This window comes from Salvelinus namaycush, chromosome 32 (genome assembly GCF_016432855.1).
Source record: "Salvelinus namaycush isolate Seneca chromosome 32, SaNama_1.0, whole genome shotgun sequence".
NCBI lineage: Eukaryota > Metazoa > Chordata > Actinopteri > Salmoniformes > Salmonidae > Salvelinus > Salvelinus namaycush.
Genome location: NC_052338.1, coordinates 9,914,541 through 9,927,041, shown reverse-complemented (window position 1 = coordinate 9,927,041; position 12,501 = coordinate 9,914,541). Strand labels below are relative to the sequence as shown.

The 12,501-nt window shown below is 43.0% G+C and overlaps 1 protein-coding gene across 1 annotated transcript; it reads right to left on the bottom strand.

Annotated features, from left to right (window-relative positions):
* Positions 1 to 1,831: 1,831 nt before the first annotated feature.
* On the bottom strand, positions 1,832 to 8,277 carry LOC120027203 (E3 ubiquitin-protein ligase RNF139-like). Its single transcript, XM_038972095.1, has 2 exons — positions 7,932 to 8,277; positions 1,832 to 4,141 (listed from the first exon to the last, which is right to left on the bottom strand). Exons 1-2 carry the CDS (start codon positions 8,092 to 8,094, stop codon positions 2,289 to 2,291), a joined length of 2,016 nt encoding a protein of 671 aa, XP_038828023.1. The 5' UTR covers positions 8,095 to 8,277; the 3' UTR covers positions 1,832 to 2,288.
* Between the last annotated feature and the right edge of the window lie 4,224 nt (positions 8,278 to 12,501).

The window sequence follows — 12,501 nt, the reverse complement described above, 5'->3', positions numbered from 1 at the left end:
TTAAAATCTGTTCACACCCCCAGGAAGAATGACACCTTTAAAAAAAAAAATCTGACAAGCAAGCACGTAGATATGGTCATTTTCATAAATTATTAGAATGTTTGGGAATTACGTATAGTATGGCATGTGAAAATTCTACAGCAATAGAGCGGGAAAGCGGCCGTGCGTTTGTTCAATTAATAGACAGTTCAGTAAATAAAACATCTGTCTCGTCCAGGAGTCTACGCAGACCGGTCCACCATAGCAAATCAGAGCTACAGTAGGCATTTACGTAAACAAGCTATTTGCCACACAGGCCTGCCATCATTCACTTTGAACTGGACTGTGTTTACAGGCAGTTGCAACACAACCTTTAGATTAGAATGCATTCACCAGAAGCCACAAATACACCTGAATGGATTTCTGAAAATATGTAAATATCACGGGAGTCCTCTTAGATTTAGGAACTTTACAGTCTTACTGATCAAACAACCATGAAAGGGTAGTCTCTCGCTAAGTTATGTACATCAACAACAAGATAAGGGACATTAGCTAAACCATCTCAAACTTTCAGCTAGTTGCCCGTCAACATTGCACTGATAAACGATGGGGAATTGTAGCCTACTCATCCTTCTGCAGCTGCCTGCCAATGCATTAATTCTTGTCCCAACCAAGCGCCCACGCTAACTGTCTAAAGTTGGCTAACTTGCTAACTACTTCCAGACACAAATGAAAGAACGCCTCACTCTGACCATTTTAATCGCCCTAGTAGAGCTGGTTAGGCTGTTTACATGTTATCTAAAGCGTTCATGACTAACTTACTTTTCTTGCCTATGTTTACTGACACCGGTCATATCTAGCAGGTGTTGGGCGTTCGTAAATTCAGTTATTCTGCGCTCTGACACACTCAGACGAGAGCGCTCTGAAAATCAGTGTAGATAGCCTGAGTGAATTTGCGAATGCAAGAGATGTACTAACTGGATAACAGTTGTTCAAGTTCTTGCTAGCTAACCAAATGACATCTGCATCTCTAGCCATGTGCAGCCACCGAAAAACGATATGAGGGGAATAAGTCAGTCACTCACCCACTCCAATGACATCCTCCTAGCAGCTAGCTAGGCTCCGTGTTTTTAGCTTGTTACATAAGTTGATACACTAGCCTATTAGCCACGGTAATGACTGACCTGTGATCATTGCCCTTGCTAGTTTGATTGACATTCCCAGCCTTCGTTACATTCGTCCGTTTTTGTCCAAAATATTGAGTCATTGAAACTGAGTGCATCCCGAATGGAGGTAGCAAACAATGTACCAGGCCAGCTGTGATTTACAACCTGATAGCAATATTTTGTGGACTATCAAGAAATGTATTGGTGAATTATATTAATCAGGCAGTCAACTCCATCCATCTATTCTGCCAACAATGCCTAAGTGTACATCATGGAATGTTGAGGAAAATATAACCTATTTTTAAAACCTCTTAAAGTTGGTTTTATAGCATAAACTGGGAATTTGATCATTTTTACTGATATTATGGTTGTCTGTTTCATATCTGCAAAGTAGTTAAAACGCTGTCAGTTCATCTTTAAAGGCCCAGTGCACTGCTTTTGTAAGGGGAAAAAATGGCACATTTTTTTAGTTTTAAAATAGTTTTTATTCATATTTTTCAGGGGCAGCACCCCTACTCCCCGCGGCTATGGCTACAACTATTTGAAGTGAGCTAGTTGAAATGCAGAGATCACTTAATTAACACATGGTCTGATCAAAACATGGTGCAATTTCAGTTCCAAGGTATGACTCAAACATCTGTTGAAATCGAGTAAAGTAGAGTCAAAACACTAATTTGAATACAACATCTTTTCTAAGGGAACGTGTATTTTTATTACATGTACAATAACGTACACAATTTAACCAAGGTCACACAAGAGACCAGTAGTAATGATAAGAGGTATATCAGTGATTACAGTAGCACGTCACGTTTTAATTAAACCTCTTCTTAGCGCGGAGCTCTTGGCGCTGCGTAACCCCTCTCGGCTCCTAGCTTACCTTCTTTCAGCAAAACAGCAAACACACGACCAACGGCATCCCTACAAAACACGAGGAATGTGGGTCTCACACTGAACTGCACCTCTTGGGACACCCAACCACCTAGGCACACTCAGTCATTGCAATTACACCTCTGCGGCTAGCCCAAAAACAAACAAGAAAGGAAACAAATCTAAAAAGAGAAAATAAATGACATCCCTGATATTGAGAAAATTGTTTTTAACTTAAATATATATATATATAATATATTTCTCTCTATATTCTGATCAGTCCCCATTAGAGTCTGTGTCATCATTAATATAGTCTTCCTCTATAGGCGTTTCCCTGTTCTGTGTCCCCCACTCATCCTCGTCATACTCAATACTGTCATTATCCTCCAGTAGTTCATTCTCAGGCTCAGCTCCACCTGCGGCTGCTTCGTCCTCTGCCCCGCCGGGCTCTGCAAACTGGCCCAGATCCTCGCCTGGAGCCACGTAGCCGTTGTTGTTGGAGAAGGGTGCCTTGTCCCGGACCTCCTCCTCAATGTACACCTTCTGGTGGCACATGGGACATGTGTCCTGAATGTAGAGCCACTTACGGAGGCAGAGTGCGTGGAAGTAGTGTTGGCATGGGGTGATGCGCGCAGACGTGGCAAACTCCTGGTAGCATATAGCGCAGACGTCCTCAATGTCGCGCAGCTGGTCGCCCTTCACCTCCGGCAGGGAGTTTATCTTCTTGACGGCCGTACGGCGGTTGATGAAGGTCTTCCAGCCGTTCTTGGCCTGCAGGTAGATGTTGAAGTAGGCGTGGAGGCACATCATGCAGGCGCGGATCTTGCTGCCCGCCTCGAACATCATGGTGTAGGCGCCGTTGCCAAACATGATGACGCCAAAGACAAACTCGATGACGCTGCCCATGGAGCGCACGTAGTAAACGTAGTCGTCCAGCTTCTCCCACAACACGTTGTAGTAGCCATCCACCATAAAGAGGCCGTAGACCGTCAGCGACACCACCACCTTGAGGCAGAGCTCCACGCAGAAGGCAGTGACGGCGAACAGCCAGGTGTTGAGGGCATAGTAGTGCCACAGGGCGTAGCTGAGCACAACAGGCAGCACAAAGAGACAGAGCGACACCAGCAGGACCGGAAAGTGGCGGCGGAAGGAAGAGACGTGCGAGGCACTCAGCGACATGAGCACGGGGTCCGTCATGCCATGGATGAAGTGCAGGATGGCAGTCAGCAGAAGGCACATGTTGCGGCTGAGCCGCACCAGCCGTTCCTCAGGGTCCAGGCCACTGAGGCCCGTTTGCAGGGCCAGGATGAAGAAGAGAACGGGTGCCACGAAGCCCAGCCGCTTGTCCTCCTCCTCAGTGGAGCCGATGAATGCTAGGATGCTGAGGCCCAGGTAGTGCGCGATGGAGGAGATGACGGCGCTCATGCCCAACACTGTCAGCATAGAGTCACAGCCGCTGATGATGAGGTTGCTGAACAGGTCCCAGAAAACGTCCCACGTCAGGTAGCTGTGGTCGCCGCTCTCGTGCCGCACCACCTTGACCACGTAGACCAGGATGATGGCCTGCACTGTCATGCGTGTGAACCAGAAGACACGCAGCACGTCCGGGAAGCGGATCCTCTTCCAGGTGTCCTCCACCAGAAGCTGCAGCCCGTAGATGCGGTACATGTGACGCACCAGCAGGTAGACGTAGCGGCAGGAGTAGTAGAACCACTTGAGCTTAAGGGCCAGGCACACAGCTGTGTTCAGAGCCAGAGCCAGGCCAGAGGCCACCGCTACCAGTTGCCGTACGTCCACGGGAAGCTCGATTATGAGCCCCAACAGCGGAATCATGATATCCAGGACCATAAGAGCAGCAAACACAGACTGAAGGTTTAGCAGCACCACATAGCCCATGCCAAAAAGGAGTTGCACCACGGCCATGCCCAGCCATAGGGTGGGCCCATTTCGTGGTAGGAGTCTGAAGCCCAGCGCTGCTTTGTAGTAGGCGCTGTAGAAGTCTATGTGAGATGTGGCGTGGTAGTTGATAAGAACGGCCGCCACTCCCAGGAGCACAGCGAAGAATAGTGTGTAGACCTTGAATAGGGCCTTCTGTGATAACACCAGGACCACACTGGAGACCGTGATACCTGAAAGAAATTGAAACCATAGTGTCAACATACAAATTGTTTCTGCACTGCATGCAACAACAATGTTTTACCTTCATGCCATCACGAGAAATAAACCCCCTACTGTATAACAAGTATTGATTTATGATAAGGTTTAGAACTACAGTTAGCTGGAGAAGAATCAGTCATTTGGCAGTATCTTACTGTTTAGGCAAACTATTTGCCAGAAAATACCGACCCTACCGTTAATCTTCGATGTATCATTGTGGATAAAGGTCTAATGGAGTACAGTGGCATATCCCATCAATACATCGGTATGTTTTCCGACCCATATCTCACACCGGCTCCATGGTGTCTTAATTAATGTAACCATGATTGCGTTCCTACCCCAGTGCAGCTCAGTGTAAACAACCACAACGGTAGGGTCGGTATCTTCTGGCAAGGCAAACTAAAAATGTGTCTGAAAAACATTACATAGGTCTAAATGACATGTTTGCAAGGAGAGAGTAGTATGGTACACTACATGATCAAAAGGTATGTGGACACCTACTCGAACATCTCATTCCAAAATCATGGGCATTAATATGGAGTTGGTCCCCCTTTAGCTGCTATAACAGACTCCAGTCTTCTGGGAAGGCTTTCCAATAGAAGTTGGAACATTGCTGTGGAGACTTGCTTCCATTCAGCTACAAGATGATTAGTGAGGTCAGGCATTGATATAGGGCGATTAGGACGGCTCGCAGTCGGCGTTTCAATTCATCCCAAAGGTGTTCGATGGGGTTGAGGTCAGGGCTCTGTGCAGGCCAGTCAAGTTCTTCCACACAGATCTCGACAAACCATTTCTGTATGGACCTCGCTTTGTGCATGAGGGGCATTGTCATGCTGAAACATGAAAGGGCCTTCCCAAAACTTTTGCCACAAGTTTGATAGCACACAATAATTTAGAATGTCATTGTATGCTGTAGCGTTAAGATTTCCCTTCACTGGAACTAAGTGGCCTAGCCTGAACCATGAAAAACTGCCCCAGACTATTATTCCTACTCTACCAAACTTCACAGCTGGCACTATGCGCATTGGGGCAGGTAGCGTTCTCCTGGCATCCGACAAACCCATATTTGTCCATTCGACTGCCAGATTGTGAAGGGTGATTCATTACTCCAGAGAACGCATTTCCACTGCTCCAATGGCGGCGAGCATTACAGCACTCCAGTCGACACTTGGCAATGCGGCTGCTCGGCCTAGAAACCCATTTAATGAAGCTCCCAATGAACAGTTATTGTGCTCACGTTGCTTCCAGAGTCAGTTTGGAACTCAGTAGTGAGTGTTGCAACCGAGGATAGACAATTTTTACAATAACAGAACTTACAGTTGACCAGGCAGCTCTAGCAGGGCAGAAATTCAAAGAACTGACTTGATGGAAAGGTGGCATCCTATGACGGTGCCACGTTTTAAGTCACTGAGCTCTTCAGTAAGGCCATTCTACTGCCAATGTTAGTCTATTATGGAATGCCGTTTGGGTCTTTACGTGTCAAAAAAGATACCCAATAAGCTTGTTGACCAATCAGGACCTGGATATGACTGCATGTCATAATAATTTAACACTTTCATTAATTTTGTACATAGTTATTACACAGTGGTTACACTATCACTCGTATTTCATATGTCACAACGATTCATCGATATGTATGCTATGATGCTGGTAAAGTTGTCTCGCGCACCTGCCCTTCCCCAAGCTCTGGACAGTGCTGGTCGTAAAAAAGCTAGCTAGCTGATGGATGCAAACAATGTTCTTCCCCAAAAACACAGCAAAACGACAATCTGTTTCAGTAGCCATATAGCTAGTTAGCTAACTATATAGCTAGGTGTCATCTAAAATGACCCTAATTTATAAGACAGTTCTTATTTGATTAATGGTGGTCGGACCCATCTATGTGAAGCTAGCCACAATAGTGGACTTTGCGGTTAGCCTTCAGAATAAAAGTATGTCATTGACAGTGATGCAATTGAATACAAATAGATTTATGTCATAATTGAATAGATCATGCTAAACGAGGTTGGAATGTTATTTAAAATCAAAAGACACTTTGTTAATTTGACAAACAAAATCACACGGGATGTATTATACTTTAGAATTGCATTGTATGTATGTATGCATTGGGGGCATACTTATTTCACTGGTACAGCATTACCTATGGATTGTGGATCAATGACATGGGGTATCAGTCTACTCAGTGACACCCAGAGAACATTAGCGTCGTAGCTCTTATTGCAGGACTCTGAAACAACTCAATTGAGGCACATTTATTGTCAACCTATGTGTATTGAACACTATTCCAGAGGAAAAACAATACTGCGTTGATGTTTTGAAGTCTGATAACTCTGAGGACATTGGGAAAAAATATTGGGTGTTGAGTAGACTGATACCCCATTTCATTGATCCCCAATCCTTAGGTAAAGCTGTACAGTGCAATATGAATGTCAATACACACAATAGGCTGACTGGGGAGGTGATTTCACACACTCAGTCTCGCGATAAGAGCTACAACGCTAATATTTGCGTAAACTCTGCACAGTTGTGTTCTGTGGGTGTCACCAAGTAGACTGATACCCCATTTCATTGCTTCACATTCCAACCTTGTTTAACATCATCTAGTCTAAATATGGCATGATTCCACCAATTGTAACCTTCTGCATCACTTTCAAAAGAGGTACTTTTATTTTGAAGGCAAACCGCAAATTCCACGAATGTGCCTAATCTTTATTGTGGCTATCTTCACAACACATAACCCGGCCCGGTCGAGCCTCACTAGCCAGATGAAGCTAGCTGGCTGCTTATTACGTTAACTTTGGGCGGTCGAACAAATAATGCCTTATTACCAAAGCGGTATTGTAAACACATTGTTCGTGGCCAGTGTGTGCTTGTTTGCAGACTTTTTTAGTACAGTTTGACAGTGCTACTGATAGTAAAATTCAAATTTGCAAATTCAGAACACACAACATAATTCTGTTATTTGACGTGTCAAATTAAAAGCTTATTTAACGCGTCAACTAGTGTTATGACATGCATCTAAAGACCCAAGCGGCGTTCCATAGTCTACGGAGATTGCATGCATGTGTGCTCAATTTTATACACCTGTCAGCAACGGGTATGGCTGAAATAGCTAAATCCACTAATTTGAAGGGGTGTCCACATACTTTTCTATATATAGTGTAACTTGTATACTAGGTAGGTAGGCTGTTTGTCACGCAAACATTGTGTTGGAATTGAGGGCAGTAAGTATGCCTCAAAAAGGCGCATTGAGTTCCGCAAGCTAGTTAGACGTTTGTTTGACATCTAAACATGTTTGTCTGACAGTATTGACAGGCCAAAATGAAGGCCACACCGTCAACTATTTGTCCTTTATGGACACAGCAGGTTTAGCCTATTCTTCACAAGTTTACTAAATACTGGGCCATAAGTAAAATATCTTAAAACACCTGGCTGGCATTCATTTGTCTGATAGACAGGCATATGACCAAAATATTATTTAACACGTTACTTAGTTGGCTAGCTAACTGTACTAGGAAGCATACAATTCGTTGGGGTAGAGTTATTAGCTACCTAGCTGGCTAACAACTGCGCAAAACAAGGTCTTCAAGTTGTTATCGCTGGTAAATCGGCTTTGGAAGGAGTGAGTGGACTGTAGTCGAGGCCCTTCGCCATTGACGTGACGCGGCTCATCCACCCTGATGTGTACAATAGTAACTAGCTAGCTATCAAGAGGGTGGTAGTTGCTCGCATGTAGGGGTCCAAAACGAATAATTATCTTACCCATGACTCGGATTAAAATCTTCCCCGCTGTCCCGGCCCATCCTGACCCAGGATCATAGTAAGAGTTAAAAATGGCGTCGATAATAAAGATGCAAGGGACGCGAAGTGCCACATCCAGCACGGTCAAGGCTTGTTGGCCGATCCGGACATTAGCTGATGCCATGGCTTACGATGTAAGTCCTTGGAGGACTCTGTCACTCCGTTTTAGAGTTTAAAAACCCCAACTTCTGGCTTCTTTCGGTTTCAACTTCCCACACGTTATTTAACCGGGTCCGTACAATCCGCCATCTTCACCTGTTGCTATGCAAAGAACGCGGAAGTTGCTACTCTTTTTGAACCCCCTCGGACACAGATAGAACAACGAGACACATATTTCACCGGATGTACACATGTGAAGCATCCGGTTGGCGTTTCCTTTCCTTACCAAATATGGTGGTGAGAAGAAGCCCAGTGGCCGGCTGTGGGAAAAGATGGAGCAAGATGGATTTGGCCGACATGTAGCAAATGTTCTCATATATGAAACATTTGATCTCGATACAGTTTTCTGTTTTCAAAACTATAATATGTTAAGAACAGAGTGGACTAAGTGTTGTAGATTTTACCCTTTGCCAAAGTTTCTTAAAGTTGCGTTTTTTAGAAGGGGTGCAAAGGGCGAATTGAGTTATTGCACACGCGAACGTCACAGAGTAGGCGTTCCCTAACGGAAATATGCAAATAAGTCATAAAACGGTGCAATAGGCTTTCGTGGCTCTGCCCACATCATTGCTTGTTCTTCCACACTAGGATTAATTTCTCCCAATTGAAACGACAGGCCGTGGCCTATCTTGAGTTAGTTATAAAAAATCTTTGCCTCGGACGTGAAAAGGTGTGGCCTGTGACGTTATCGACGTGCCGTATGGCACTTTCAAGACAACAGGGAACTCGGGGAGAAAGGAGGTCAAATCATAACGTCAGTGATATTCAGGTCTGAAGTGGGTTAACTGAACAAGGCAGTTAACCCACTGTTCCTTGGCCATCATTGTAAATAAGAATTTGTTATTAACTTACTTGCCTAGTTAAAAAAAATGTAACCACAAGTTGGAGATTTCCGAGTTCCCAGATGTTTTGAATGAGATATTACAGCTGATGAATATCTGGCTTTCAGCAGCTTTCAGTAAATCACTAATAACATTTTAATGTATGTTTTTGCAATCGATGATGGTTCACTTCCAACTCTCCCTGTAACATAATTAAATACATGAGGGGGTTCTTGCTCAATCTAAACACACACAGATCAGTCAAATGACACCTAGCATGTTGATTCATATAGGGGCCGATTTAGACTTAGGAAATGTACGCCTTTCCTACGCACCTCTCAGTATTTGGTATTCAGACTACCTTATCCAGTCACATAATGTGCTTTGCAGGTGTGGCTACCTTGCGTGCTCTGATCAATTTCATTCAACTACTGAAAACCCTCCCACTTGCTGGCCAACAGATTTTCTCGTGGAGTTTTCATTCAATAGGGGTTTCATCACATTTATCTTAAACCATCCCTTTAAATACATTGTACCTTTTAGTAAAAATATTGTCGACAGGCTCACTAGAATATTTTGAGAGAACTGGGTTCATATTAGGGATCAATGAAAGAAAGCCATCCATCTATATGCATGTTCGTCTCTGTTTCATCAGATTTAAAAATACTCATCTTGTAGATTATTTAGGTTTAGGAAAGTATTTATGAATCATAAAAAACAGGTTTGGAGGGCCTGTTGCGAAGATAAAGAAAACAGTGGTTTGATTCATTCTAAAAATGGCCACATTCAGTTCTTCAACCCATGGTTATGTTGGAAGGTTAGTGTACATAGAATTACAATAGAGAGAATAGTGTACAATAGTAGGCTATACCCTTGTCTATTGCCTGCACCAACCATGGAACTGTGTGATTGATAACACAGCCAAGTATTGCGCCATGTGTCGGGTTGAAACTGTTACAGCTTGGTCTTCACTCCATAGCGATTTAATTAGCCTATGTCTTTTTTTATATTATCAACTGTTACTAATGATCCTCAGCAACAACCACACAGCCATGACAGCGTTTACAGAGGAAGCAAATTAAGGTAAATGAAACAATGTAATTAAATGTAATGATAGTGTAAACTTTACCAACAGAAGGGAACTAACAGTAAATTGGCAGTTGAATATGTGTGGTTATTAGGCCTACTGATGGTCAATACTGATAGCGGCTAATATTTAACATATAAGAAATGAGAGTGCCCATCCCTGCAAGTTAAAAGGCCGTACAATTTAAATTCTGCATAATGGCACAGCATTTCATAAACTTTACTGTGGGAAAGTTGATATGCGTCAGTTTGCTACCATGTGACTGTTTCACATTCGTGTCCAGCGATTATAAGGTCAAATAGATCTTAAACAAGTGTAATTTATATTTACAATTCACTTACCCAAACGGATTACTCATTTCTTATCAAGTTGTAAATTACAGTGCATGGAGAATGATGTTATTTCTCTTGGGAAAATAAAGTATTCTGAACAAAAATGTAAATGCAACAATTTCAACGATTTTACTGAATTACAGTTCATACTGTAGGAATTACTGTAAGGAAATCACTCAACTGAAATAAATAAATTAGACCCTTATCTATTGATTTCACATGACTGGGCAGGGGCACAACCACAGGTGGGCCTGGGAGGATATAGACCCACCCATTTGGGAGCCAGTCTACCCACTGGGGAGCCAAGCCCAGCAAATCCGAATGAATTTTTCCCCACAAAAGGGCTTTATTACACAGAGAAATACTCCTCTGTTTCATCAGCTGTCCAAGTGGCTGGTCTCAGACTATCGTGCAGGTTAATAAGCCGGATGTGGAGGTTCTGGGCTGGGCTGGCGTCGTTACACGTGGTCTATGATTGTGAGGCCGGTTGGATGTACTGCCAAATTCTCTAAAACAACATTGGAGGCGGTTTATGGTAGAGAAATTAACATTACATTCTCTGGCAACAGCTCTAGTGGACATTCCTGCAGTAAGCATGCCAATTGCATGCGTCCTCAAAACTTAAGACATCTGTGGCATTGTGTTGTGTGACAAAACTGCACATTTTAGAGTGTCCTTTTATTATCCCCAGCACAAGGTACACCTGTGTAATGATCACGGTGTTTAATCATATGCCATATCTGTCAGGTGGATGGATTATCTGGGAAAAGGTGAAATGCTCACTAACAGGGATGTCAACAAATTTGTGCACAACATTTGAGAGGAATATGTTTTTTGTGCTAATTGAACATTTCTGGGAACTTTTATTTCAAATCATGAAACATGGGACCAACACTTTACATGTTGTGTTTATATTTTTGTTCAGTATAGATGCTTTTCCCACTTGGAACCGGTAGGTTCACTAGACCTTATTCATGGTTTCCTCGCGTATAACGGTGGTGGAATTATTAGGGAATTAAGTCAAGGTTAGAATATGCCGTATCTGTAGACACACCTCCGCCACACCTTAATTTATTCGATCTCCACCCCAAACGACTAGCGGGTGAATAGCATGCTATTCTCAGAATACGCATAGAGAGAAAAGTGCATAAAAAGGGAATTACATTTAATTTACAACCGCTTAACCCTGGTCGTAATTCCCCCCATACTGATTTGAGGGATGACTTAAATTCCTCACGGAAAAAAGTGTATTTAATTATGAGTATCATATTTTTGGTTTGACTCCAATTGAAAGAACTTTCTTATGCCATGCTAACTTAATTCTCCATACAAAGTTTGCGATAAAGCATTTTCTAGGACTTCACTGATTGACACCAGCAAGTGCTATTATGAGCAGTTGGAACCTGTTGGAAGATGGTGTAAACAAACTACTTTTGAAGAGTAGCATGAAATGCTCTTCCCTAGGGGAAAAGGGCATTTTCAAATGAGGTCAAGGAAAATGTATTTCAGGAAATGTAATCAGCTTCCGGTAAAGAACACTTTAATAGTGTTGTTGTAAATGGTGTTTGCCCTTTCCACAGAATCCTCATTCCTTGCAGCAGCCATGACCTGAAGCACTTGTCTGGAACAGAAAGGTAAAGAAGGGATTGATATCACAAAAATCAGATATCATCCTGAACAACAACCATACATTCAGTTATCACAGGGTTAATCAAATCAATGCAGCTGGTAATGCTCAGATTAGCATGAATGAATGAATAAATCTAGTTTCAGTCATCACTATAACATACTGTATGCCAGGGTTCCCCACTTTTATTTGGCCCCCAAACTTTTCTGAACAAAAAAAAATAGCTATTTCATTTAACATAAGACTGTACAAACACCAGGAAATCAGCTCCAAGTGATTTTAATTTAGAAAATCTGTTACCAATTATTCCCACGCATAATAGAGACATGATCGTATACAAATGTACGTTTTGTGCTTCTTGCCGTCAATTTGACAACTTAATTTTAATTATGTTCCGGCCCCCGTCCATCAAATTGGCCCGCGGCTGAAGTTGATGATCCCTGCTCTAGAGCATTATCAGATATCTTTCCCATTTTTTGTGCGCAACGTAAGTGTAAAACGTAATGCC

Excerpts from the sequence above, each read along its gene's own strand:
- LOC120027203 (XM_038972095.1), bottom strand. The coding sequence starts at position 8,094 with ATGGCATCAGCTAATGTCCGGATCGGCCAACAAGCCTTGACCGTGCTG. Across the intron at positions 4,142-7,931 it reads GATTTTAATCCGAGTCATGG|GTATCACGGTCTCCAGTGTG; the intron begins GTAAGATAATTA and ends AATTTCTTTCAG.